At 48.9% G+C, this 23,390-nt stretch overlaps 1 protein-coding gene across 4 annotated transcripts in view; it reads left to right on the top strand.

The window, feature by feature from the left end:
• Nucleotides 1–23,390, top strand: part of TRIO (trio Rho guanine nucleotide exchange factor) — a 356,945-nt gene that overhangs the window by 329,412 nt on the left and 4,143 nt on the right. For 3 of the 4 annotated variants that reach the window (XM_072752731.1, XM_072752732.1, XM_072752733.1), the window contains 15 exons: nt 840–909; nt 2,873–2,962; nt 3,735–3,827; nt 4,588–4,638; nt 4,868–4,945; nt 5,903–6,094; nt 7,982–8,159; nt 10,299–11,116; nt 15,093–15,340; nt 16,727–16,865; nt 17,698–17,725; nt 17,921–18,083; nt 18,344–18,465; nt 19,754–19,832; nt 21,563–21,763. In XM_072752731.1, coding sequence (XP_072608832.1) covers nt 840–909; nt 2,873–2,962; nt 3,735–3,827; nt 4,588–4,638; nt 4,868–4,945; nt 5,903–6,094; nt 7,982–8,159; nt 10,299–11,116; nt 15,093–15,340; nt 16,727–16,865; nt 17,698–17,725; nt 17,921–18,083; nt 18,344–18,465; nt 19,754–19,832; nt 21,563–21,763 — 2,550 coding nt within the window. Of the gene's footprint in view, nt 1–839; nt 910–2,872; nt 2,963–3,734; nt 3,828–4,587; nt 4,639–4,867; nt 4,946–5,902; nt 6,095–7,981; nt 8,160–10,298; nt 11,117–15,092; nt 15,341–16,726; nt 16,866–17,697; nt 17,726–17,920; nt 18,084–18,343; nt 18,466–19,753; nt 19,833–21,562; nt 21,764–23,390 lie in introns of those variants that run through there. The other variant, XR_012000490.1, reaches the window with a different exon arrangement.

Here is a 23,390-nt window from a genome sequence, read left to right on the forward strand (position 1 = left end):
CTAGTTTTAGAAAGGGGTATTTGGTGCTGCTGTATAGTCCTGCCACCCCTGAGTCTGCTGGTGATGCCATAGTGGGAAAGAGAAAACACAGTGCTCCTCGGATGGCCAGACAGAGAAGGTGTGCCTGGGGGTGGGGCCCACCACAGTGTGTGCAGAGCTGTAATAAAACCCCCAAGTGCTAGAAAATTCAACATAGCATTAATGGATATGCTGGTTTGTGGGTTAACAAAATACCAGACATAGAGATCAGCATAGGTAAGTGATAGCTAAGGCAGGCATGCATCTTTGAGCCTGCAGCCCTTGTGTTGCTGTGGTTATACCCGATTTCTGTCTCAATGGGAGCTGATATGCATAACCTAGAGGTTACCTTGGATAATAGTTGGGAAAATGTTATAAAAATAGCACAGGTAACATATTCAGTATTTTATATCAATTATTATCCAATTTGAGGCTCTTAAAAATTATCATAAAGTATACATGAAACTCAAGTTTCCAGAAATAAAAATGATCAATCTTATTGAAACTTTTCTCTTTTTTTTTCTGTGTTCAGCCATGGTATGTTTGTTATTGCTTTCATCCCTAAGAAAGATGAGACAAAAAGTGTTAATTGCCGGAGAAAAGGAAAGGTTGTGGCCATTCAAGGGCTTTTCTCATCCACCTTGTCTTTTTCACCTGCGTATCTCTCTTGGTCCCTGTCCTAACAAAATGTTTTCTGTGCACGTCGTATTTGTTAATTATATACTTGACACTTTCCAATTGCTCATGTCCCAACAGATTATTTTTACTAAAATCAGAAGGCCAAATTGGAAATAGCTCTAATATTTTTCCTCTCATTTCAGCTTTTTTTTAGGAGAGTTGGAGAAGTGCCTTGAAGATCCAGAAAAACTAGGATCCCTGTTTGTTAAACACGTCAGTACAATAACGTTATTTATATTCTGTTCTGATATTGTCATGTTTAGTGACTAGTCTTTCAGATTAAAGGAGAACTCACTGGTAGTTTACAAAAGCTCTTGTGTTATGAATCAAACCAAACCATGCAGTCAGCGAATTGGAATTAAACCCCCCACTCTTGCACATGAATGATTGCTTTCCTGGTCACCTAGCCCCAGCCAGCTGTCGAGCTCAGCGCAGTACAGAGTGGTCAGAAGGAGACCAGAGGCAGATTTGAAGCAGGAACATTTGGAAATATCTGTGGGCAAACAAATGTTTAGTGAAAATGGTGATGTGTACCTCAGCATGCAATAGGTTTAACATAGTAGCCAAATACATGTGTATATCTGAAATAAATGTGTTAACATTAAAGGTTTCTTTTTTTTTTTAGGAAAAATTTCCATATTTTTAAAAGACTAGTGATGAGAGTTCTTGTATTTTTGCAAATCTCTTTAATGTCTGCCTTAATAGAAGACAGATGGATTTTTATATCTGCTTCTGCATTCATTCTGTGGAATGTTGTTTTGGTTAAAATATATATTTTTTAAAAATTTGCATCCTCTTACAGATATAGAGTTGGCAAGGATCAAGTATTTTAATACTCTTTTCAGATCATTATGGGTAGTTTTCTGAGATACCACACCAAAATTCAACCACATGATAATATCTTAAAAGTTAGCTGCCACATGGAATCTGGAAAACCCTTAGTGGAATTCTAAGCCTTGCTGTTTCACTAGAAGCATTGAAGTGCTTCTCACCTCCAGACTTTCACCCATGCACCAGCTGTGAAATCGTGCATCGGTCAGTTGAAAATCCTGGTTCACCAATTTAGATCTTCCAGATAGGGAGGCGTTTTGTTATACAGTGTCAAAAAGTCAGATTTGTTAATATCTTTAGACCAGTCTCTAGGTATTGTCAAGTTCACAGTGACAAATAACATGTTTTCCAAAATTCTAATCTTTGCCTTGAAACTCAGAGTTTCATAATTGTTAACAGTTGTTGCCAGTTTACCTTAAAATGACAGACATTGTTCATATTCAAGAAGATGTCTGTCAGATACCCAAGTATAAGTAATTACAATTTGTGTCTATCCTTCTTTCAAGTAAAAACAGTGGTCTGCAACAACCAGCAGTTGGTTTAGCCCACAGCTCAGCCTCACGAGTGCTTCTGCTCGAAACAAAGATCATATGCAACAGAAGTGTTAGGAGGACCTCTGTTTTTGTCACAAGAATATTAAAAAAGATGTATACTCCTGGTTGAATGTTAGTAAGATGGATTTTTATTACTACATTCTGAGGTGAAGCTGGCAAGTCTTCTGCAGGTGTGCAGGGGTGAATATTTGCCCAGGTGCCAGCTATTTTTCACATCTTTGAGATGGTAGCACAAAGAAAGGGGCAAATTAGATCTTAGTATTAGTTTGAAAATAGTTTTGACCCACTGGATTAAAGGCCATGGGAACCCCCTCAGGGGTGTGCACGCCACACTTTGAGGATCAACAGGATTAAGAGGTGGCTCACTGTGTACTCCTTCCCCTACCTTCAGCATTTGAGCTTAAAGAGCTTTTTCTTCCCTACTAAAAGCAGCTGGGCTTCCTAGACCACTGGGACATTTGCAGGGATGGCAGTAATTCTCCGTTTAATTTGAAGAACCATGTCCTCTCACTACCCCTGGTGTTGGCCGGGTGAAGTGAGGGGTTTGAAAGACCTGAGGGGGTGAGGAGGAAGGACTGCTTTTGGAGCTACAGAGCAGCATTCTGACCTAGTCATGCATCTGGAATGTGCTCCCACAGGCCTAAACCACAGTTTTGTTCTAAGAAAATTTCCTTTATGAATGTGCTGAAATGTGCATGTGCTCTTATATTGTTTCACTAGAAGCATTGTTTCACTAAAAGCATTTATTTTACTTCTGATTGTTTTAATCTGTTTGCCTTTTTTGTTCCTAGGAAAGAAGGTTGCACATGTACATAGTTTATTGTCAAAATAAACCAAAGTCTGAGCACATTGTCTCAGAATACATTGATACCTTTTTTGAGGTAAGACCCAAAATAGAAACAAAGTATTTCTGAATCTTTTGTTACAGTCCATGTCCAAAAATTAAAATAACATGTTTCCCAGGAACTAAGCAATCCTTTCCTATAAATCAGAGAAATGAGTATGAATTCAATCTATGATTGTGTATCCCTTAACTTTCAGAAGACTGGAGTCATTGTTAAAATAAGGGCTTTTTATTCAAACAGTTTTGAACTCAAGGTTCTTTACAGATTCAGAACAACTCATGATCTAAACTCTCAGCCTAAGAATAAAGCATGTGTTTAGATGAATAAAAGAAAGCAATTGAAAGAGTCTTTAAACAAGCAAAAAAAAAAAAAAAAAGGCTATTTTGAAAACTGCCCCAAAGGGTTGAAGAGGCCATTCTGAGAAATTGGGGATCCCTGGCTGGTTATTGTGCAGCAAGGCCTTTCTCCCCACCCCCACACCTTTCCTGCCAGCTAGTTAGCCTTTCTTTCTTCTTTTTTTTTTTTTTTTTCTTAAAGATTTTATTTATTCATGAGAGACACACAGGGAGAGAGAGAGAGGCAGAGACACAGGCAGAGGGAGAAGCAGGCTCCATGCAAGGAGCCTGACATGGGACTCGATCCCAGGACTCCAGGATCACACCCTGGGCTGAAGGCAGGTGCTGAACCACTGAGCCACACGGGGATCCCCATAGTTAGCCGTTCTGACAGTTACAGGAAGGAAGCAATGGTCCTTTGAAAGACCGCACCTAGGATCTTTTTTTTTTTCTTTCCTCCTTTAAATCCATAGGACTTAAAGCAGCGTCTGGGCCACAGGTTGCAACTCACAGATCTGTTGATCAAACCAGTGCAGCGGATTATGAAGTACCAGCTGCTCCTGAAGGTGAGGCCGTGGTGGGTGCACTCTGGCTTTGGGAGTTCAGTGGGAAGACCCAACAGAGGAGGGGAAGGATGGGTTGGGCAGGTGACTGGACTCTTTTCTTTAAAAAAATCAAAAACAGTCTTCTCACTGCTGATTTTAAATATTTCAGAGTAAATTTCTTAAAGCCTAATAAGACATCTTACACAGTTCCCTTGATTTTTTTCATTTGCATCAAGTTCTGAATCAAAATGTCACTTGAAGTGAGCTTTTTGCCCCACCACAGATCTTTGAAAGCTAATGATTTTTCCTCGGCTCTGTTGACCTTGCAAGTTTTCTCATCTTCCTAGGGCCCTGGGTAAAATTAAAATTTCAGTCCCTGCCTGTTGCTTTATGTTGGCCCTGCTGACAGAGCTCAGAAGCCCTCAATTGGTTTAAATTCCAAAGCACAATTAAAGGCAAAGCCACACAGTTTTCCATGATGAAAGTGAATGTAGATATATAGAGAGATTGCTTCAGTTATAAAATTAAAAAGCTGAGTATGCACAGAGACCAGAGCTGTCTTGGAGTCAAAGAGGAGCCAATACCTGCTTAGATTTGGTAACGTTGCTGTTACAGCTCAAACTCCTCATAAGGGTATATTTTTATCATGTTACTGGGAGAAAGCAATGAGAACATGCAGCTAAGATGCTTGGTCTGGTGCCTGGCACATCAAGAATGAACAATAAGGTTAGCGGCTGTTGTGATCATCACCCTTACCGTGTCCTCTCAATGCTCCTTGCAGGACTTCCTCAAGTATTCCAAAAAAGCTAGCCTGGATACATCAGAATTAGAGGTATATCCCCCCACTGGACCTGCCCTGTTCTCCCCTGGCCCCTCACTTAAACCCCCTGTGTCTCCAGCATGTCCTGAGCAGCCTGCCCCCTGGAGGAGCCTGTCCCTGGGAAGGGTCTCCTTCCTGGATGTGCCCTCTGCTTCCTGGGGGGCAGGAAGGAGGGAACCAGACTTGGGGGTGAAGCTGAGGGGGAGCTGACCGCTGGCTCTGCTTTCTCTCCCACCCGCAGAGAGCTGTGGAAGTCATGTGCATAGTCCCCAAGCGGTGCAACGACATGATGAACGTGGGGCGGCTGCAAGGATTTGATGTAATGCGGCTGCTCTTTACACTTGCTCCTCTGGCTTCTATCATTTCATTTGGTCTTAGATTATTTATCTCCACACGTAGAAAGTTGATCCCTTTTGCCTGTTTTTCTGTCTCCTCTCACTGTACTTGAACCTGATTGATACTTTCAACTTTTTTTGGTGCATTTGATTTGCTCTTTGAGGACCTTCCTCTGCTCTCAGCCCAGCGCCTGATGGCTGAAGCAGGCAGGACTCTGCTTTGTCTTGTGGGCCCTCTGCTGCTGCAACGGCAGTTTCCTTCCCTGGCAGGTGGTAGAAAGCAAGGGGCCTCGCCCATCTCCATCATCCCTGGGAGCCCAGCTGCAGGCACACTGTGTTCATTATTAGTCTAACAAACTTTTCTGTGAGTTGCCAGGCTCTTCATATTACACATTGCCTCTTAGCATCTTAGTATACGTGCTGCTGAAGCGAGCACGACCTCTTAGCATCTTAAAGATACTCAGAATATTTCCAAATTCAACTACCGAGTAACTAAAGGGGACAAAGTTTTGCTTTTCTTGCCTTCTGTTTTTCTAGAGAATTAGATGTAAAGTTCTGGTGCTGTGGTTCTCCAGAAAGCACATACAGACTCTCCTGGAGGGTTCCTGAGGACACAAGCCCCTGTGGATTTCTAGTGGGTCCTGCCAGGGTGCCCATGCTGCTGGGCCCCAGGAGCCGCACCCAGAGAACCTGTTCCGGTGTGAGCTGTCCACTTTCAATCCACTTTGTCTTTGATTGTAGCCGAGGCCAGAGACTTACACAGAGTTTGGCGAGAATGTCATCTAGATGATTATTCCATTCAAAGCTAAGAACAAATTTTTAAGCTCTGTAAATTAATAGAAGAAAAACACATTTTGTGGGAACAAAAAAGAAAACAGAACTTCAGATATCTTGACTTAGAATGAAATGTTCTCTCCTTTTCCTTTGCCCCTCCTTTTTAGGGTAAAATTGTTGCCCAGGGCAAGCTACTCTTGCAGGACACATTCTTGGTCACAGACCAGGACTCGGGACTTCTGCCTCGCTGTAAAGAGAGGCGAGTTTTCCTCTTTGAGCAAATCGTCATTTTCAGTGAACCACTTGATAAAAAAAAGGGCTTCTCGATGCCAGGATTCCTGTTTAAGAACAGTATCAAGGTAATGTACCCATCATGCTCATAAACTGTTTCCTTTTCGGTGATGACGTGTCCTGACCCTTTGTTTATGAAATATTTTAAAAAGGTCCTAAGACATCTTAGAACTTTTAAGAGTTCACTCCATCCCTCTACTCTCGGCATCCTGAAGTGGCTGAGGTCTGGCACACATCTCTGCGTGACCATAGCCATCCTGACTGTGATGAGAAGACTGTCGTGGCTAGATGTCGTATGCCACCTTCCCTAGGAAACACGTACAGCTGAGGTTGACAGACACAGATTCGGAGCATCATTCTGAGACCAGAGCAGAAAGCTTCCCCTGTGTCTTATTCTTCTCCCCAATCCCTGAGGCCGTGCTGAGTGCTCAGTGCTAGGTGTGGGCCGTGGAGGCACGCAAGGCAGGCAGTCCATGCCCTGGAAGAGCTTGTTCTCTGATAAAAGAGAAACAAGTAAACAGACAAAATAATTGCTAATGGCCTCAGTCCTGTAACTGGGACAAACCAAGGGCCAGATAGGAAAAAAGCAGAGGCGGGGCTGGAGGTCCTAGCAGACGGGCCCTGGGAGAGGCAGCCTGCCCACCCCCCTCTCCACCTCTGCTCATCCCACCTCTGCAGCTGTGCAGGCCCTGAGCTCAGAAGGGAGATGTGCTTCCCTGTGTTAGGGCCCCTACCCTGGGCTGCTAGGCTCCTGTCAGGGACAGGGACCCTCTGAGCCCTAAGGTCTCAGCACACAGGTGGGACACCACACCCTCCCGCTCCCCATCAGCCTTCCGTTGGCCACCCGCAGCAGCCTTCCTGCCTCCTCCTGCTCTGGCCTGGGGGAGGCTCTTCAGCCCAGCAGGACCTCAGGAGGGGTCTAAGCTGGGCTGCATGAAGCTTCGGGCCTCTCCTGTCTTCCACCATTCTCCAGCCCTCCTGCTCAAGCCGGTGGAGACCCCCCCAGTTGTCACTGTGCACCCTCCACCTTCTATCCAGAGGTATCTTACCTGTTCTTCCAGAAGTCTCCTGACAGACTTATCCACTACATTCCAGTAGCGTAGAAATTCTCTCTGTTCTTTCACATATCCTGCTTCTGTAAAAATGAGATCTCGTGTGTAACTTCATAACATATATGCTATATTAATAGTCAAGGTTTTTAAACAGTGTCATTTTATTCCTGGAGCAGGGAAGTAAGGGATATACAACACTGGCTGATCATAAGGAGTTCAAAATTGGCTAATTCCCAGGCCCATGTTTCTAGTTAATATTCAAGTTATTAGTTCAATTCCTGGTAATCCCCTTGTCCTGGAGTTTAAAAAGTCATTGAAAAGTTTCATTTACATTGCACCTGACCAGGAGGAATGAATGTGCTTTGATTGTTTTTTATTATAGTAAAATACACATAAATTAACCATCTTGACTATTTTTCTGTGTATAGCTCAGCAGCATTAAGTACATGCACATTGTCATGCACCCATCACCACCCATCCACCTAGGACTCTCCTTATCTTGCAGAACCAAAATTCTATGCTCTTGAAACAACCACTCCGCATCCCCCACCCACCCCACCTTACCCCACCCACCTCCACCCCCCCCGCCAGCCCCCGGCACCCACCATTCCACTGTCTGGCTCGGTGAGTATAACCGCTCAGGGTACTTCTTTCATCTACATGAAATCATGACAGTATCTGTCTTCTTGTGACTGGCTTGTTTCACTTAGCATGATATCCTCATGGTCATTCCGTGTTGTGGCATATGTCAGCCTGTCCTTCCTTTTTAAGGCTGAGGAATATTCCATTTACTCATTCCACAGACTACATTTTGTTTATCCATCCATCAAAACCAATGACCAATGGACACTTGGGTTGCTTTCACTTTTGGGTCATTGTGAATAATGCTTTCATTTTTTTAAGGTGAGTTGCCTTTGCCTGGAGGAAAATGTGGAAAATGATCCATGTAAATTTGCTTTGACATCAAGGACGGGTGGTGTGGTGGAGACCTTCATTTTGCATTCATCCAGTCCAAGTGTCCGGCAAACATGGATCCATGAAATCAACCAAATTTTAGAAAACCAGCGCAATTTTTTAAATGGTAATGTATGTTCTGTTACTGGGTGTGTATTTTCTTTGCCTGAAGTACACATTTCTGTTTCTCTTCTCTCTCCTATTGCATACTGCTCATACTGACAAGACTTCCTTAGCAGAGTCTATGTTGCAGGCCCTGTTGTAGTAAGCACTTGTATATTACTTCATTTCCTTCTCACAACGAATCCTGGTGGCAAGTACCACTATCATCCCATTTTACAGATGAGGAAGCTCAGGCAAAGGGTAGATAAGTAAGTTATGCCAAGTCCCACAAATTCTTTGTGGCAGAGTCAGGATCTGGCCCTAGGCACGTGTCCCTCATGGTCTCTTGCACCTTTTGTGCCCTAGAGCCCTGTCCTGGGAAGGGAATGCTTGAGGGAAAACTGAGGCAGCAGACGGAAGTGGCCAAAGATGTTAGAGACATTCTTCAGTGCAACTTGGAAATTTGTGTTCACTTGCATTGCTCATCCATGCCTCCCGCCTCCATTAGAAAATAAGACCTATATTTTTCCTTCCCAGCTTCCATGACATGAGTGATTACAGGGAGCTGCAAAGCACGTTTAGGGACATTTCTTCTCCACAAGGAGAATGACCATACTGACTTACATTTTAGATCATTCTTTTGACTTATGTCAGTGACCTAAAACTACTTGCTTCCCTTTGTGATGGCAATTCTAATTGGGTTCTAATTTGGTGATCATTGAAGAGCTCCTAGAATTCAGCCAGAAGCCAGATAACTCATTTAATACCTCCTCTTTATCCTTTTCTCCTCATCCGTGTTCTGTCTCTGGCCCAGTCCAACACAGTGTTGTCATTTCTTTGTCACCATAAAACACCTTCACATCTTACATGACATTCAAGAGCCAGGAACCCAGGCATGGAGTGAAAGGTCAAGGTCAGAGCATTTGGAACCAAGTGGTAGCTGTGGGTGTCAAGCAAGACTGATCAGTGTTTACATCTGCAGTTAGAATTGGATACGTGAGGCTTAATGGGGTTGGGGGGCAGTCCCTGCACATGTAAGAAAAAGTTTCGCTCCCATTACAGTGAGCCAGTGCAGGCCTCTCTAAATGTGCTGCTCTTAAGTGATGCGTTAAGTGCCCATCCATAGCATGGAACTGTTGGGAAATCTCTGTAAACGTTCACCTCCCAAACTAGAAGTCTGAAGAGGCTGTGCTGTGAAGCCTTACTAGATACGCTTTACATAAAGTCTACATAAAGGACCTCTTCCAGAGGATTGAGCACATCGGGAATGGTGTGAGAGCTCTGGGCACGTGGCACCCTTCCTTCTCACCCCTTGTTCCAGGAAGAGGCCATGACCAAGACAGACTTAGTAAAATGTCATTTGGTTTCAGAATGCTTGTTCACACCTGCCTTGACGCCTCCCAGGCAAGAAGGGACTCTGCCTAATTGTTGTATTTCTCAAAGGTTTTAAAACACTTTAAAAATTTGTGTTCATGTTTCCCTGTATCTTACTTGGCATATTTCCTTTGGCTTCCTGCAGATGGTTACATAACAAACTATATCACGGAGGTCAATAGAGGGGACAGCTGCCTGACCCACGAGGAGGGTCTTTGCAGAGCTCTTTACCTTCCTTTGTCTCTTGTGCCAAATCTGCAAAGCAGAGCTGGTGCCTAACACTACCTTCCTGCGTGCAGGGTAACCTAGGGATTCCTTAACTCCCAGCCAGGTTCTTCTTTGCCTGACTGCTCTCTGGTTTAAAGAGGACCTTTGTGGAAGCTGGACTGAACTTTCCCACTCCTGGGAGCCAGCTGCTGTCTGGGGTTCTCCCACATGGGCAGTTGGTCTCTTTCACTTGGCAGGGATGCAGAGGCTTTGCTTGCTGCTCCCAGGCCGTTAAAGCCGGCACCATGTGCTTCCATGGCCTCCAGCCACTCACACGGACACACCTCCCATGACGGGGTCCATGTAAGTTCAGTAGGAGAGGAGCATTTAAGATCTTTGCCTATTCCTTTACGGGCGGATGGTGTCGCTCTGCTGCTCCTAGGATGGGTGGCAGCTTACCCGTCATGATGGTTAGAAGTCACGTGGGTGAGCCCCCTCTGTTGGGGGGTGCTGAGGCCCAGCACATCCTTTTTATTTTCTCCGTGCCTGACAGTCTCTCCCCTGCGTCTCCCTTGTTTTGCAGCCTTGACATCACCAATCGAGTATCAGAGGAACCACAGCGGGGGCGGCGGCGGGGGCAGTGGCGGGGGCGGCGGCAGTGGAGGCAGCAGCAGCGGGGCTGGCAGCGGGGCCCCCGGCGGCGGAGGCAGCAACCCCAGCGGCGGCCCTGGCAGCTGCAGCGGCCTCCCCAGCTCGAGCAGAAGCCGACCCTCCCGGATCCCCCAGCCTGTCAGACACCACTCCCCCGTGCTGGTCTCCTCTGCAGCCTCGGGCCAGGCAGAGGCAGACAAGATGTCAGGTACGTCCACTCCCGGCCCTGCACTGGCCCCCCCCGGCAGCAGCCCCGCCCCGGAGCCCAGCCCCAGCCAGCCTGGCAGGCGCGCCCCTGAGCCCGGAGGCCCCGAGCGAGAAGCCGAGCTCATCCCCAGGATGAAGGTGATTGAGAGCCCCCGGAGGTGCTCGGGGGGCGCGGCGGACACCAAGGAGGCGCGGGCCCCCCCGGAGGACAGCCGCACGCGGAGCAGCCCGGGCTCGCTGCCCCTGGCAAAGCCCAGGCCTGGGGCCACCTCGCCTCTGAACTCTCCTGCGGCCGCCGCATTACCTCCTCCAGTCAGCAAGGAGCCCTGTGCCCCCAGCAGCCCCCTGCAGAAGGGGGGCTCCTTCTGGAGCTCCATCCCCGCCTCCCCCGCCAGCCGGCCGGGCTCCTTCACCTTCCCGGGGGACAGTGACTCCCTCCAGCGGCAGGCCCAGCGCCACGCGGCCCCCAGCAAGGACACAGACCGCATGAGCACCTGCTCGTCGGCCAGCGAGCAGTCGGTGCAGTCCACCCAGAGCAACGGGGTAAGAACGCCCGGCGGCCTGCGCCCGCCCGCCCCGCTGCCTCTGTCCCGCCAGCTCTTCTAAGCCCGCGGCCGCCTGCCCCTACTAACGCGCTCGGCCCGCCGCCTGCCCGCCGCCTGCGGTCGGTCAGCTCTCCACGGTGGCGCCTTCTAACACCCCCTGCCGGGACGGCGCTGCTGCCTCTGCTCTCGTCTCTACTAACTCGCTCCTTGCTCTGTGTGTGTCTCCTTAATCCGGGAAGCCAGATCATACCCTTCAGCGTCCGCGCCTGTGCGCCTGTCACCCCCCGACCAGCAGGATACCGTGGAACTTCTTTTTACCCCTGCCTTCCTCACACATGGTTTTTTTAGAGGGGTCAGTGTCCCTGCTGTTTGCCTCCTATTTAAATTGGAATCTGTACGCTTTAAGCTTTTTGCTCATCGCTTGGTTGTGCTCTTTTATGCCTTAAATGATCTTTGCAGCATTTTTGACTCATCTGCTGAAAAAAAAAATCCCTCAAGAAAACTTCCAACAGCAACTCACAGCAAATTAAGCAGACAAAATTGGGGGAAAGGAATCTCTCCAGTGGAAATACTTGCTTCCCCCAAGTGTCACTCTGGAAGAGACTGCTTGCTGTAGGGCCTCTGGAGCTCGGGCTCCTGCCAGCGGCTGGGAGCGTCTGCGGGCACTCGGGCTTCCTCGCCCTCCTCTTGCCTGTCACCTATGTTGTGTCCTCAAGCAGAAAGGTTGCTGTGGTGCGTTTCTCCCCCATTTTGTGGCTTCCTCATTGTCTTACCCAGCTGTTTTCCTACACAGCAGATGGCCTGACCTTTAACACTTTCCTAAAGGCATGCGTGAGGGAATAGAACTGTTCTAACAAGTGTATGTTTGATCGCTTTATAAATTTTTAAATACATTTCCCTAAAAGGGTCTGTGTCTCTCTTTATGAAAACAAATCTGGCTTTTGCATGTCTCTCCTCTCTTCTCTGGACTTCTGTTAATGCCTTCTTTGGGTCAACGTGGCCTTCCCTTTTCTTCCTATTTGTTACATATTTTGTTAAAACTCAATCTTTATATTTAATTGAGGAAGAAATTAGGAAATGGATCTTGGTACGTTTATTTGCCCTTGACTCTTATTCGAAAAAATAGGTGGTCGGGGCAGGTGTCCTGCAGTGGCTATGACCAGCTGTCCTTGTTGTGGGTGCCTTACAGTGTCCTGCAGAGTAGTCTGGTCCCCTGTTGGGTCTGAAATGCTAGGAATCTGGGTGAGTAGCTCCAACTAGAGCAAAAGAGGCAGAGGTCACAGGGATGCCATACCTGCCCACATCTGGGTGAATACTCAGGATGCTGGCGCAGCCTTACAGCTGAGACCCCTACGAATTGGGCCAGGGAGCAGCTTTCGAGTTCATCCTCACATGGACACTCCCCGTAAGCAACCAAGGAGCACTCAGAGTCCGTGCAACAGGATGAACCTCAGCTGCTCTAATGCGGGAACCCATGCTGGTCTCCAGGCCACTCACAAGTGCATGCAAATACAGGCACCACCTGGCTCCCTCCCAGGATGTTCTGAGACAAAGGCAGAGTCACATGTGCCATATATGTTCCAGCTTTAGGCTACAAAAGTCGCCTTTCACTTTTTCTTAGGTGGTAGATAACCTGGAAAGGGAAATTGCCAGTGTTTTTTAGATGAGTCAAAGTGCCTTACAGAAATGCCCTGGAAGCCTGGGAAGACCACTAGAGGCTTAAGCAGGGATGTGAAAACATCCTCTAGGATTCTTAAGTATTTGGGTTAAAAGGAACCATCGCCCTGCCCCGTTCTACCCATTTGGGCCGTCTAATCCTCCGGGTGGGTCAGCAGTGGCCACCTTCCTCCTTGACTACTTCCACGGAGCTGTCTGCAGTCACAGCCAAGCAGCTGTGCCTAACCCATGGCCTGGGTCCTTCTTCCTCTTTTAATGGGCACCTTCTGGAAAGTTCTGAGAGCAGGAGTGGAGTGGATGTGGACCAACCCAGACAGTGACTGCACCAGCCCCCACATGTGGACGTACAATCTCTCTGCACCTGGCGGCAATAGAAGAGCAACCCTGCCTTATTCTCAGAGGCCGGGTGGCCCGTACACATCCCTAACCCCCACTCTGGAAGGGGGTAATGATTGTGCCAGCTGGGAAGGCAGTTTCGAACGCTAAATGAGATGGATTTTAAATGCCTGGTAGTTAGCCTGGTGCAGGGGGGGTGTTCGGAAAACACTAATGCTATTATTATTGTGGCAGAATTATAAGACAAGCTTGGGATGCTCTATTGCCAAAAACAGCTATGCCACATAAGTTGCTTTTTGTTTGCATTTTCTAGCAAATTTGGTTTCGTAATCTCAAAATTATTGGGTGTGTTATATAAGAATGCTAAAGTACATGCTAAAAGAATAAAATGGCATAAATGAACATGACATGGACAGCCTGGGGATCCGCAAGAGGCAGGAATCTACAACAGACTCTCAGCTGAGATAGGACCAAAGTTTGGCACTCCTCTGTGTTTAATTTAAATACCCACTGCGCGGGTCGAGAGTCCCAGCCCTGCACCCCGGAATTCTCGGCACACTGGCTTGTTAACAGCAACCAGCCATCCACTTCAGTGTAACCCAACACCAGCTCAGTAGCCCAGGGCTGACAGGCATGTGGCAGGGTTGTCCGACGGTTGCAACTACACCACCCGGGACCTGCCCTGGGCACCCAAGAGCCCAGCAGAGGCTAGTGTCATCGGAGTCCAGGGGATCTGTGAACACCCAGACAACATCGTTGGTGGAAGCCTCTGAAAACAAGCCACCAGGAGCAGGGTGCCTGACACCCCTTCCCACATCCCACCTGTTGATAGAGGGGATTGAGCGAGATGTAGCTCAGGATCTGGCAGTGGTGTCAGCTTCCTCATCCTCCTCCCCTGGAACAAAAGGGTCACTTGGTAAATGACGGCTTGGGACAAATACTGCCATTTGTGTTGCTTCTACTCTGCAGCTAACACCACTCAGCTTGTGGGCTTAGGTAGGTGGCCTTAAGAAACGATCTCTGTTTTATTCTTGCAATCTTGCCTCATTGAGTTCCTGAATATGTATTGAATGTCTGCTACACATCAGTTACTGTGGTGGACATTAGGTACACGCAGTGAACAAAGACACTGGGTCCCAGTAGGACTCCAGGGTAAGAGGAGAATAGGCTTTCTCGTGCCAAGGTCTGTTCCCAGAGCTTGAATCGTGGAGCCAGTAGTGTCCACAGCTGCTCTGCAATGTTGGGTAAGCTGTGTGTGCCCGTGGCAACAGCACCTTGGGGACACTTGAATTACACTGGCTCCCAAGAGGGCCACTAAGGGTTGCGTAGGGGAGGCAGAGTAACAGTCCATGAGAGCGGAATAGTAGTTGATTGACCTTCAGGTTTCCTCATTCTTTTAAAAGGAAAAAGAGGTGAAAAGGCTCAGGCATGTCAGCAGCATGTCATGATCCTTGGAACATGCATTCTAGTGAACATTTTCCTTAGCAATTGTGGGGCCACCCCCTGACCTAATGTGTCCTGTGAGCTGAAGAGCTACTCTCTGTAGCTTTTAATTTAATAATACCTTTTCAAATGAGCATGTCATCACGGTGATATCACTGTGACATAGATACGGTGCAGCGTGGCATCAATGGGAGGACCGAGCCATTCCTTTGAGGGCACAAGGAAGATGGGATTAAAATAATAATCATGCTCCCAAAAGCAAAGTGTCATCATTGTGGTGATTTATTTTAGATTGTTGCTTGCATTGCATTCTAGAGAAATCCTGGTTTTTGATTATCCAACAAGAAGCACAAAGTTAGCCAAAGAGAGTGGCAAATGAATGCAGGTGCCTCCGTGTCTGTCTGGTGAGCCCTGCTCTGGGTTGTCACCCTGTGACGCATGCCAACAAGTGAGTTCCTCGCATCAGATCTCGTTTCAGTTCCCCTCTGCCTTTTTTTTCCCCATCTTTCCTGCTCCAGAGTGAAAGTAGCAGCAGTAGCAACATCTCCACCATGTTGGTGACACACGATTACACGGCAGTGAAGGAGGATGAGATAAACGTCTATCAAGGAGAGGTCGTTCAAATTCTGGCCAGCAATCAACAGAACATGTTTCTGGTGTTCCGAGCCGCCACTGACCAGTGCCCCGCAGCCGAGGGCTGGATTCCAGGCTTCGTCCTGGGGCATACCAGTGCAGTCATCATGGAGAACCCCGATGGGACTCTCAAGTGAGTGCCCGGTGGGCCAGGCAAGGGCGAGAAGGGCCTGAGTGTGAGTGAGGCTTAGAGGCCCTGGGAGGCCCGGGGAGACAGAGCAGCATCATGAGCACATCTCTGAGCACAGTGTGGAACCCCAAAGTAAAGATAGGGTGGCCGTTTGTCTCTCAGACTTGTCCTGACAGGTTCTAAGCCTCTAGGTTATTCACAACGATATTACAGTCCCCAAAGATCTCTCGTGGGAGGTGAGGACTCTCCAAGGACTCCTTAGTAGGCTGTGCTGGGGATCCATCCAGGCAGATGCTCACCCTGTGAGCCACACATGAACATCTGTGTGATGCCATTACCACCACACTTCACATATACTAGAAGGTTAGTTCAGTTAAGAAATTATCAGTTTTAAAAAAAAAAAAAAAAGAAATTATCAGTTTTACTGTATTCTTTTTTTTTTAACTGAATTCAGGTGCTAGTTTAAAACTCCACCCTTCCCTGAATCTATTTGGCTGTGGTAGAGATCAGCCCACTGGCTTCTGAGAGTGGAAGCATTGTAAGACTTTGTAATTTCTGAAGCCTCCAAAGCAGCAACAGTGGTCGTGCTCCTCCAAGGATGGAGGACCTTGGCTGGGTTCACAGCACCAGCTGGCCAGCATCCCAGCACCAACCCACAGCTCTAGGCTTGGAGCCTGCAGCCCCCCAGGGAAACTGAGCTTGCATTCAAGCTATAGAGAGCCTCTCCCCTATGATCATCCCCTTGTCCTGTTTCTCCTTGATATGTAGAAATATTTTTAGTACATTGTTCAAGAACCCTATTTTGTATTCTGTTTTATAGAAGAGTATCTTAGGCATCATAGAACCAGTAGGAAGGAGTGTGTGTGTGTTCCAGGGAAGAGGCCAATAATGTAAGGAAGTGGCTCCCAGAGTCCTGGAGACTTGGAAGTCCAAGTGTGTGGTGTGGGTGAGCAGGCGGGGGACCCATTCCCCTAGAGTGCTCCCTCTTCAGGGAAGCCAGTCTTTCTGTTCTACGTAGGCCTTGAGTTGATTGCAGGGGGCCTACCAGGTTGTGGAGGGCAGTGTGTCTTACTTAAGTGGTAATCTCATTCAGAAGCACCCAGAATGTTTGATCACATTTCTGGACACCTAGCAGCCCAGTTAAGTTGATACATAAAATTGACCATTACGAGCACTTTTGTATTTTAATCCTCAAAATTGAAGAGCTTCTTGGTTTCCCCTCTGGTGGTTGACACCAGGGTTTCCGTCAGCAGAGCTCACTGGTGCCGGGGAGCCCTAGTCACCCCAGATCGTGTAAGCGGGCTGCTCAGCTTTTCTCTAAGGCTTTCAGGAATCACTTGCTGAACACTGGAAAGATGTAACACTACCACTGTGTTATGTTCCCCCTAGGAAGTCAACATCTTGGCACACAGCACTCCGTTTAAGGAAAAAATCTGAGAAAAAAGATAAAGACGGCAAGCGGGAAGGCAAGTTAGAGAATGGTTATCGGAAGTCACGGGAGGGGCTCAGCAACAAGGTATCTGTGAAGGTACGTGGAGCGGCTCCGGGGGGGGCTGCTATCCACCTCCCAGCGTGCCAGCCCCACAGGGCTTGGCTGCGCGCCCGCAGACGCACATGCACATTCCAGGGCACCGGTACTGCGGACCCTGACCCTGACCCTGACCCTGACCCTGACCCTGACCGGGCACACAGGTAGCCGGCAAGGAGCGCTGGCACTGCCGTGCCAGTATGGTGCAGACTTCCTCTGTGCCCCCCTCAGACCCCGGGGACCGCCGAGGGGCCTGGGATTGCTTCGGGGGCTCCCGGGAGTGGTTGCCTGCAGCACCACTAAAATACCCTCTAAAGGGCTCTGAGCCAGGGCACTGGTCCTCCTTCAGAAGTAAGGGGTTTGGGGACCAGCTGGATCCAGCCTGTTTGATGAGAAAAATGGGTATTTCTGAGTTCAAGAGGCTCTTCTGCATTTGTGGGTAGGAAGACTAAAATTCACCAAAATTCGTATGACATGAGGGTTTTTTTTTTTTTTAAGGTTTTATTTATTTATTAGAGATGGGGAGAGAGGGAGAGGGAGGGAGGGAGGAGCAGGCTCCATGCAGGGAGCCCAACATGGGACTCGATCCAGGGTCTCCAGGATCACGATCTGGGCTGAAGGCGGTGCTAAACCGCTGAGCCACCAGGGCTGCCTGACATGAGGTTTTTTGAGTACATTTAAAGGCAATGAAAACACGCTGTTTTGAGACCCATAAAAGCCAAGTTATATTTCTCTTCATCTCTCAGAGGTAATTGTGTCTTGGGAATAAAAGTCGTATACTTCAAAACAGTTCATGTTTCTGGGTAACACCTGTGTGCTTTTTCCGTTCCAGCTTCTCAATCCCAACTACATATATGACGGTGAGTGGTGTCACCTTGTTCCTTCAGTCTCACAGTGTCAGGTCTCCGGGGCCTGCTGTAGAACATTGGGATGTGACCTGGGAAGCGGGTTTTCTATGGCGCTCTGGGTGTGGGCGACAGTCTCATTTGCGTGTTAGGGTTGGCGGGTGTAGGAAGGGAGCCAGGGATGACCAGTGTCACTCCTTTTCCCTGCAGTTCCCCCAGAATTTGTCATTCCCTTGAGTGAGGTCACGTGTGAGACAGGGGAGACCGTTGTTCTTAGATGTCGGGTTTGTGGCCGCCCCAAGGCCTCAATCACCTGGAAGGGCCCTGAGCACAACACCCTGAACAACGATGGTCACTACAGCATCTCCTACAGGTGAGGATGAGGCTCGCTGGCAGAGAAACTGCCCACTGTGACCGACACAGTCAGCCCCATGGTTACCCTGGGCACCCTGACACCCGCCCACAAGGGAGCATTTCATACCAGGATGTTCAATAAAAATTAAAATTCCACTTGAAATTCCTTGCCAGTAATTCCTCTGTGATTTTCTGTGACCCCAAAGGAGATGGGGTGGGGGCAGTCACTGGGGGAGCTGCGCATTCGTGACCCACAGCGTGTTGTCATCTGTGTGGCAGTGACTTGGGAGAGGCCGCTTTGAAGATCGTCGGCGTGACCACAGAAGACGATGGCATCTACACATGCATCGCTGTGAACGACATGGGTTCAGCCTCGTCTTCGGCCAGTCTAAGGGTGCTGGGTAAGCTGCATCCCTGAGCCGGTGGCACACCTCTCCTGGGACTCTCAGGTCCGGGGACCCCATCCTGCATGGACAAGCTCACCGTGGTCTAAGATGCTGGGCACTGAGTCACGTGTGGGGCCTTTCCAACCAGAGCTTCGAGTGGCAGACTGTGGTGTCTAGGGCATCCCGGGGCAAGTGACCTCTTGCACCTCTCAGGTCTTCGGGGAGGTTCATGGGCAGCTGAGCGTCCGGTGCCAGCCTCTGAGTCAGAACATGGGATGTTCTGTGCTCCCCGTGCTCAAAGCACATCCTCGTATTTAATTTGACACTTTGGCTCTGAGAGAATCTTCTCGAAGTTGGTCTTGCATGGACTGGAGGGGAAAGGAAGCAGTGTGGTAGAGGCCTGTGCAGGCTCTGTGCTTCCCTGACACCCTAACAGCGTCCCTCCATGAGCGCAGGGCAGCCACGGTAGGGCCCAAGTCACTCTGGTCTGAACACCCTTGCTCTCTCCATAGCCCAGCAAGTCCTTGTTCTCCCCTTGGCCAGACTGTGAGCTACTGGAGGCAGAAGCCACATCGTAGGCCCTTTTACGTTTCCTCTGGCTGCATTGGATACATAGGGATGCTCAGTAGGCAACATGTACCAGTTGATTTGCAGCTACAGCTTCTCAGAAGGCCAACTGTGCTGTACCCGGCTGCTGACATTTCTTGTGCATCCTTCAGCGGCACAGGGCCTAGGAAACTGCTTCCAAGAGCAAAAATAAGAATCTGAACAAAAGTGAACTGAGTCCAGGAGCGCCCTTTGTGTAGACCACGAAAGAATTGGCATTTTTATTATATATATCTTCATCCCAGATATTTTAACCTCCTTAAGCCAGAGAAAGAAAATGATCTGATTCACAAGGAAGAAAGAAAGTCTTGAATTTAAAAGTGAAGAATCTCCAGCGTTCTAATTTGTAAGAGATGTCCCAGAAACCACACAGATGACTTTTGCTTGATAATAAATCAACAGCAAAAGCTAAAGGAGCTTAAGGAGATAGAAGATTCCACCTTGGAGATGTGAGTGAGAAAATCATGGAAAAGGAAGTGTAGGTTTATTTCTATCACGTAAATCCATCTCTTTTTGTCCTAAGTCCCAATCTGCAGCATGTATTTTCCCTTCTAGCACAACTTCATTCCGATGCGCCACAGTCGAGATGCTCAGTAGCCATGTGTGGCTGCCATATTGGACAGTGCAGGCCTCTAGACTTCTTCCCCAAGATGTGCCATGTAAACCAAGTTCAGGGGAGATGATGCTTTTCTTGCAGGTCCAGGGAGTGATGGGATCATGGTGACCTGGAAAGACAACTTTGACTCCTTCTACAGCGAAGTGGCTGAGCTTGGCAGGTACAGTATAAAACCCAAAACCCCTCCAAGAAAGCAGAGTGTATGACCTAACTCTCCATAAGAGCAGGTTGGTAAAATTAAGCAGTGTATTTTGCCATAGTTGGGAGTTATTTGAGTTATATTTAAAACATAACCTGTCATTGCCTTTTCATATTAAACATTGAAGGAGTAAAGAGGATGTTTTCAGCTTGGGTTCCAAGAGAGAGTTAAGGTCTAATACTATAAGCCATCCATTAATGGAAAGACTTAAGTCCTCTGCTGTGCATCTAGGACCGTACCAGCTGTGTCCCATCCTTGAGAAGTCACAGGAGAGTCACTCAGACCCTTCTCTGTGGGACTTCATTCTCCTGTGGAGTCCCAGCTGAGAGAGACTGAATGTGTCCTTGAGGTTGGGAATGTGGAGCGGCAGGGTACTCCTGCCCAAAAAGAGACAGGGGCAGCCAGGCCTGGGGCAGTGGCTCAGCGGCGCCCCGAGGCCCCCAGGCAGGCTCCTCTGACTTGGCTGTCCACACAGCACTTCTCCACTTCTCGGGTCATGACCCATGTGGCGAGGAGGAGGTCAGGAGCACAGCAGCTGAGCACAATTGTCCTCTTTTTAAGAGACTTGCCAAGAAGCCCCCCCCCCCCCCCCCAGCAGCAGCCTCCTACCATCCAGCAGCCCGACTGAGTCATGTGGCTCAGCTTCGCATACTTGTATGGATTGGTCTGATGGGTCCATCACTTACCCCTTGCCTGATGCACACCACTCGCTGTCACTTCTGGCAACATGTGAATAATCAGGCAGGCCTTCTATTGGTTTCTCCTGGGCTCAGGTGGCTGGGACACTGGGCCTCTGTCCACAGAGACTTTCATCCTGGGCTTCCTCACGTCATGGAAGAAGCATGTCAAGATGCAAAAGCAGAAGCTGCAAGGCCTCTTAGGGCCCAGCCTCAGAAATCAAGAGCCATGCTTCCTGTGCATTGTGGGCCCGAAATCCCACCGGCCAGGCCAGATTGAAGGCTGGAGAGATAGACTAAACAAACCTCTGTGGAGGAGGAGGAGCAAAGTGGTGTGGCCATGTCAGCCCTCACAGGTTTATTTCTATCCCTCATGTTCCCCAGTGCTCTCCTCCCATCACACAGTAGCAGGCTCAGACGCGAGGTCCAAGAGCCTCCAGGTCAGGTCAGCGTGCTGCTGAGGCTTGCTAAGGTGCGATTCACTGGGTACAACCTCAGAAGCTGTGGGCTGCAGGTGGGTGGCCCACCCCATACATGCATCCCACAGAGGCAGGCTGCAGGCATGGCGATGCCAGTAGACCTTCTCCTCAGTAGGAGGGGGTGCGGGTGACGACAGCCACCAGGTACAGCTCAAGCTTCTTGACCTGGTCAAGAAGATTTTCCATGAAAGCAGAGGTGGAAGCTGCTTGGCGAGTCCTACAACGTCACCTCTGCCCATTCAGAGGCCAGGAGGTCACGTGACCTGCCCAGATGCAGGGTGAGGAAATGGGGCATGCCTCTAGGAAGGAGAGGAGACAGCCGCATGGCTGAGAGAACCAGATACTGTTAGGCTTCCTCGGGGTCATGGGGGCCGCCCCTCCTCCACGAGTGGCCAGGGAGAGCCAGGCCTGTGGAAAGGCTTGGGTCACCAGCTAGCAGGGGTAGCCTGCCTCCAGCCCCATAAGGTTACCAGAGTCTTTTCTCTGTGATGTACTCAGAGTCCTCTGAAAATTATCTTCTCAACCTATTTTCTAGGGGCAGATTCTCTGTCGTTAAGAAATGTGATCAGAAAGGAACCAAACGAGCAGTGGCCACTAAATTTGTGAACAAGAAGTTGATGAAGCGTGACCAGGTCACCCATGAACTTGGAATCCTGCAGAACCTCCAGCACCCGCTGCTTATTGGTCTCCTTGATACCTTCGAGACCCCCACCAGCTACGTCCTGGTGTTAGAAATGTGTGTACACACCCATTTCCTTCCCCAGTTTGTAAGCCTCAGGCTCAACTTTCAGTGATTTTATTGTTGTTTGTTCTCTAAGGACAGAAATCAGGATTTCAGAATCCACAGAACTCGTAAAATACATATATGTGTGCCTATTGTCAGAGACCACGGTTCTAGAGCATTCCGGTAATAATAGAAAGAAGTATAGTCTTTAGCACACGTGTCCAAATGAGGGAGCAACGAGCCTAACATCACAACACCTCAGCACCACCCTGGTAGCTTCTGGGTCTCGGCCAACCTGAAGATGCCACGTGGTTCTCAGGATCCCCAAGGAGCCAGGGGAACCTTGTGGGTGCTCAGAGTGGGCTCCCTGAGACCTTGAGGCCTTGCTCATGTCCAGTCCTGCCCCTCAGAGCTCCAGCCCACTGCAGGATGGTCAGAGAGGAGGAGAAGATACACCCTGCCCAGAGAAGGTCCTTGGGAGAGGGCTGGGCCTTCAGCCAGAGCAGCCCCCCAGGCCCTTTGGTGCTTAGTGAGCTCTGCATATACCTGAGTAAATGGCTTGATCTCCTAAAGAAAGAGTTTGAAAACTGACCCAAGAGCAGTGGTCCTCCTTTGAGGGTAGTTTTGCCCCCCAGGGGACATCTGGCCATGTCTGGAGACTATTTTGCTAATCACAACTTGGGTTGAGGGGTGCCACCGGCATCTAGAGGGGAAAGCCCAGGGATGTTGCTCAGCATCCTGCAGGACCCGGGATGGCCCTGCACACAGAGTTATCTGTCCCAAAGTGCTAGCAGTACCAGGGTTGGGAAGCCCACCCTAGAACATTCGGGCCTCTAGGAAATATCTTAGCATTTAGTTGTGTTTAAACTCTGTTCCTTCTTTTGTAGCAGAAAGTCCTTTCATATATTTTCCTGGATTTACAACTCCTTTTCCACTGGCAAAAGCAAACATGTGTCATGTTGTAGCGCCTGATGCATTCTCAAGTGGAAAGGGTAGGACAGGCGGGAGGAGCACCCCCACACCTCTAGGGGCACCTTCCCCATGAAGTGACAACGGGCTCGGGTTTCAGGGGCCTCCTCGCACAGACTCCCATCAGGGCCCTGTGTCTGATTTTCTGTTAGTTGTATTCTTTTTCTTAACTTAGAAGTGCCTTCAAGGGGCAAGGCTGGGACGGGCATGTTTCAGGGGCACCTGCACCCAGGGCTGCACTGCCAACAGCTCCTGCCACAACGTCATGGGCCTGTTCCAGCCCCTCCGTCTGGAATAGCAAACCTATCAGATGGCAGAGGGAGTAGGGCAGGCCCCCCGGAGGCTGCCGCCTAAACTGTGCATCATGGGCAAAGGGCAGTTCGGTGGACTTGGGGCCTGGGCACATCCCAGGCTGGCTTCAGTCCATGTTGTGTCTTTCAGTGGCTCCGTGGCCTGGGGCTCCTTTCTCACCCCTGGCATTCTTTAGTCTTGCCATAGAGAGGGTTCTCATGGGGTCAGGATGTCCAGGCGGAGACCTGGCCCCTCAATATCTGGGAGAAAGATGCTGCTGTCTAACCACTACTCATCTGGGGGTTGTTAACAAGAAATCCTAAAGTCCTTAAAAATCGACAACTTCTGTTTCTGGCTTAAAATTTAAGTGTGTTCAGCT

This window comes from Vulpes vulpes, chromosome 3, assembly GCF_048418805.1.
Source record: "Vulpes vulpes isolate BD-2025 chromosome 3, VulVul3, whole genome shotgun sequence".
Lineage (NCBI taxonomy): Eukaryota > Metazoa > Chordata > Mammalia > Carnivora > Canidae > Vulpes > Vulpes vulpes.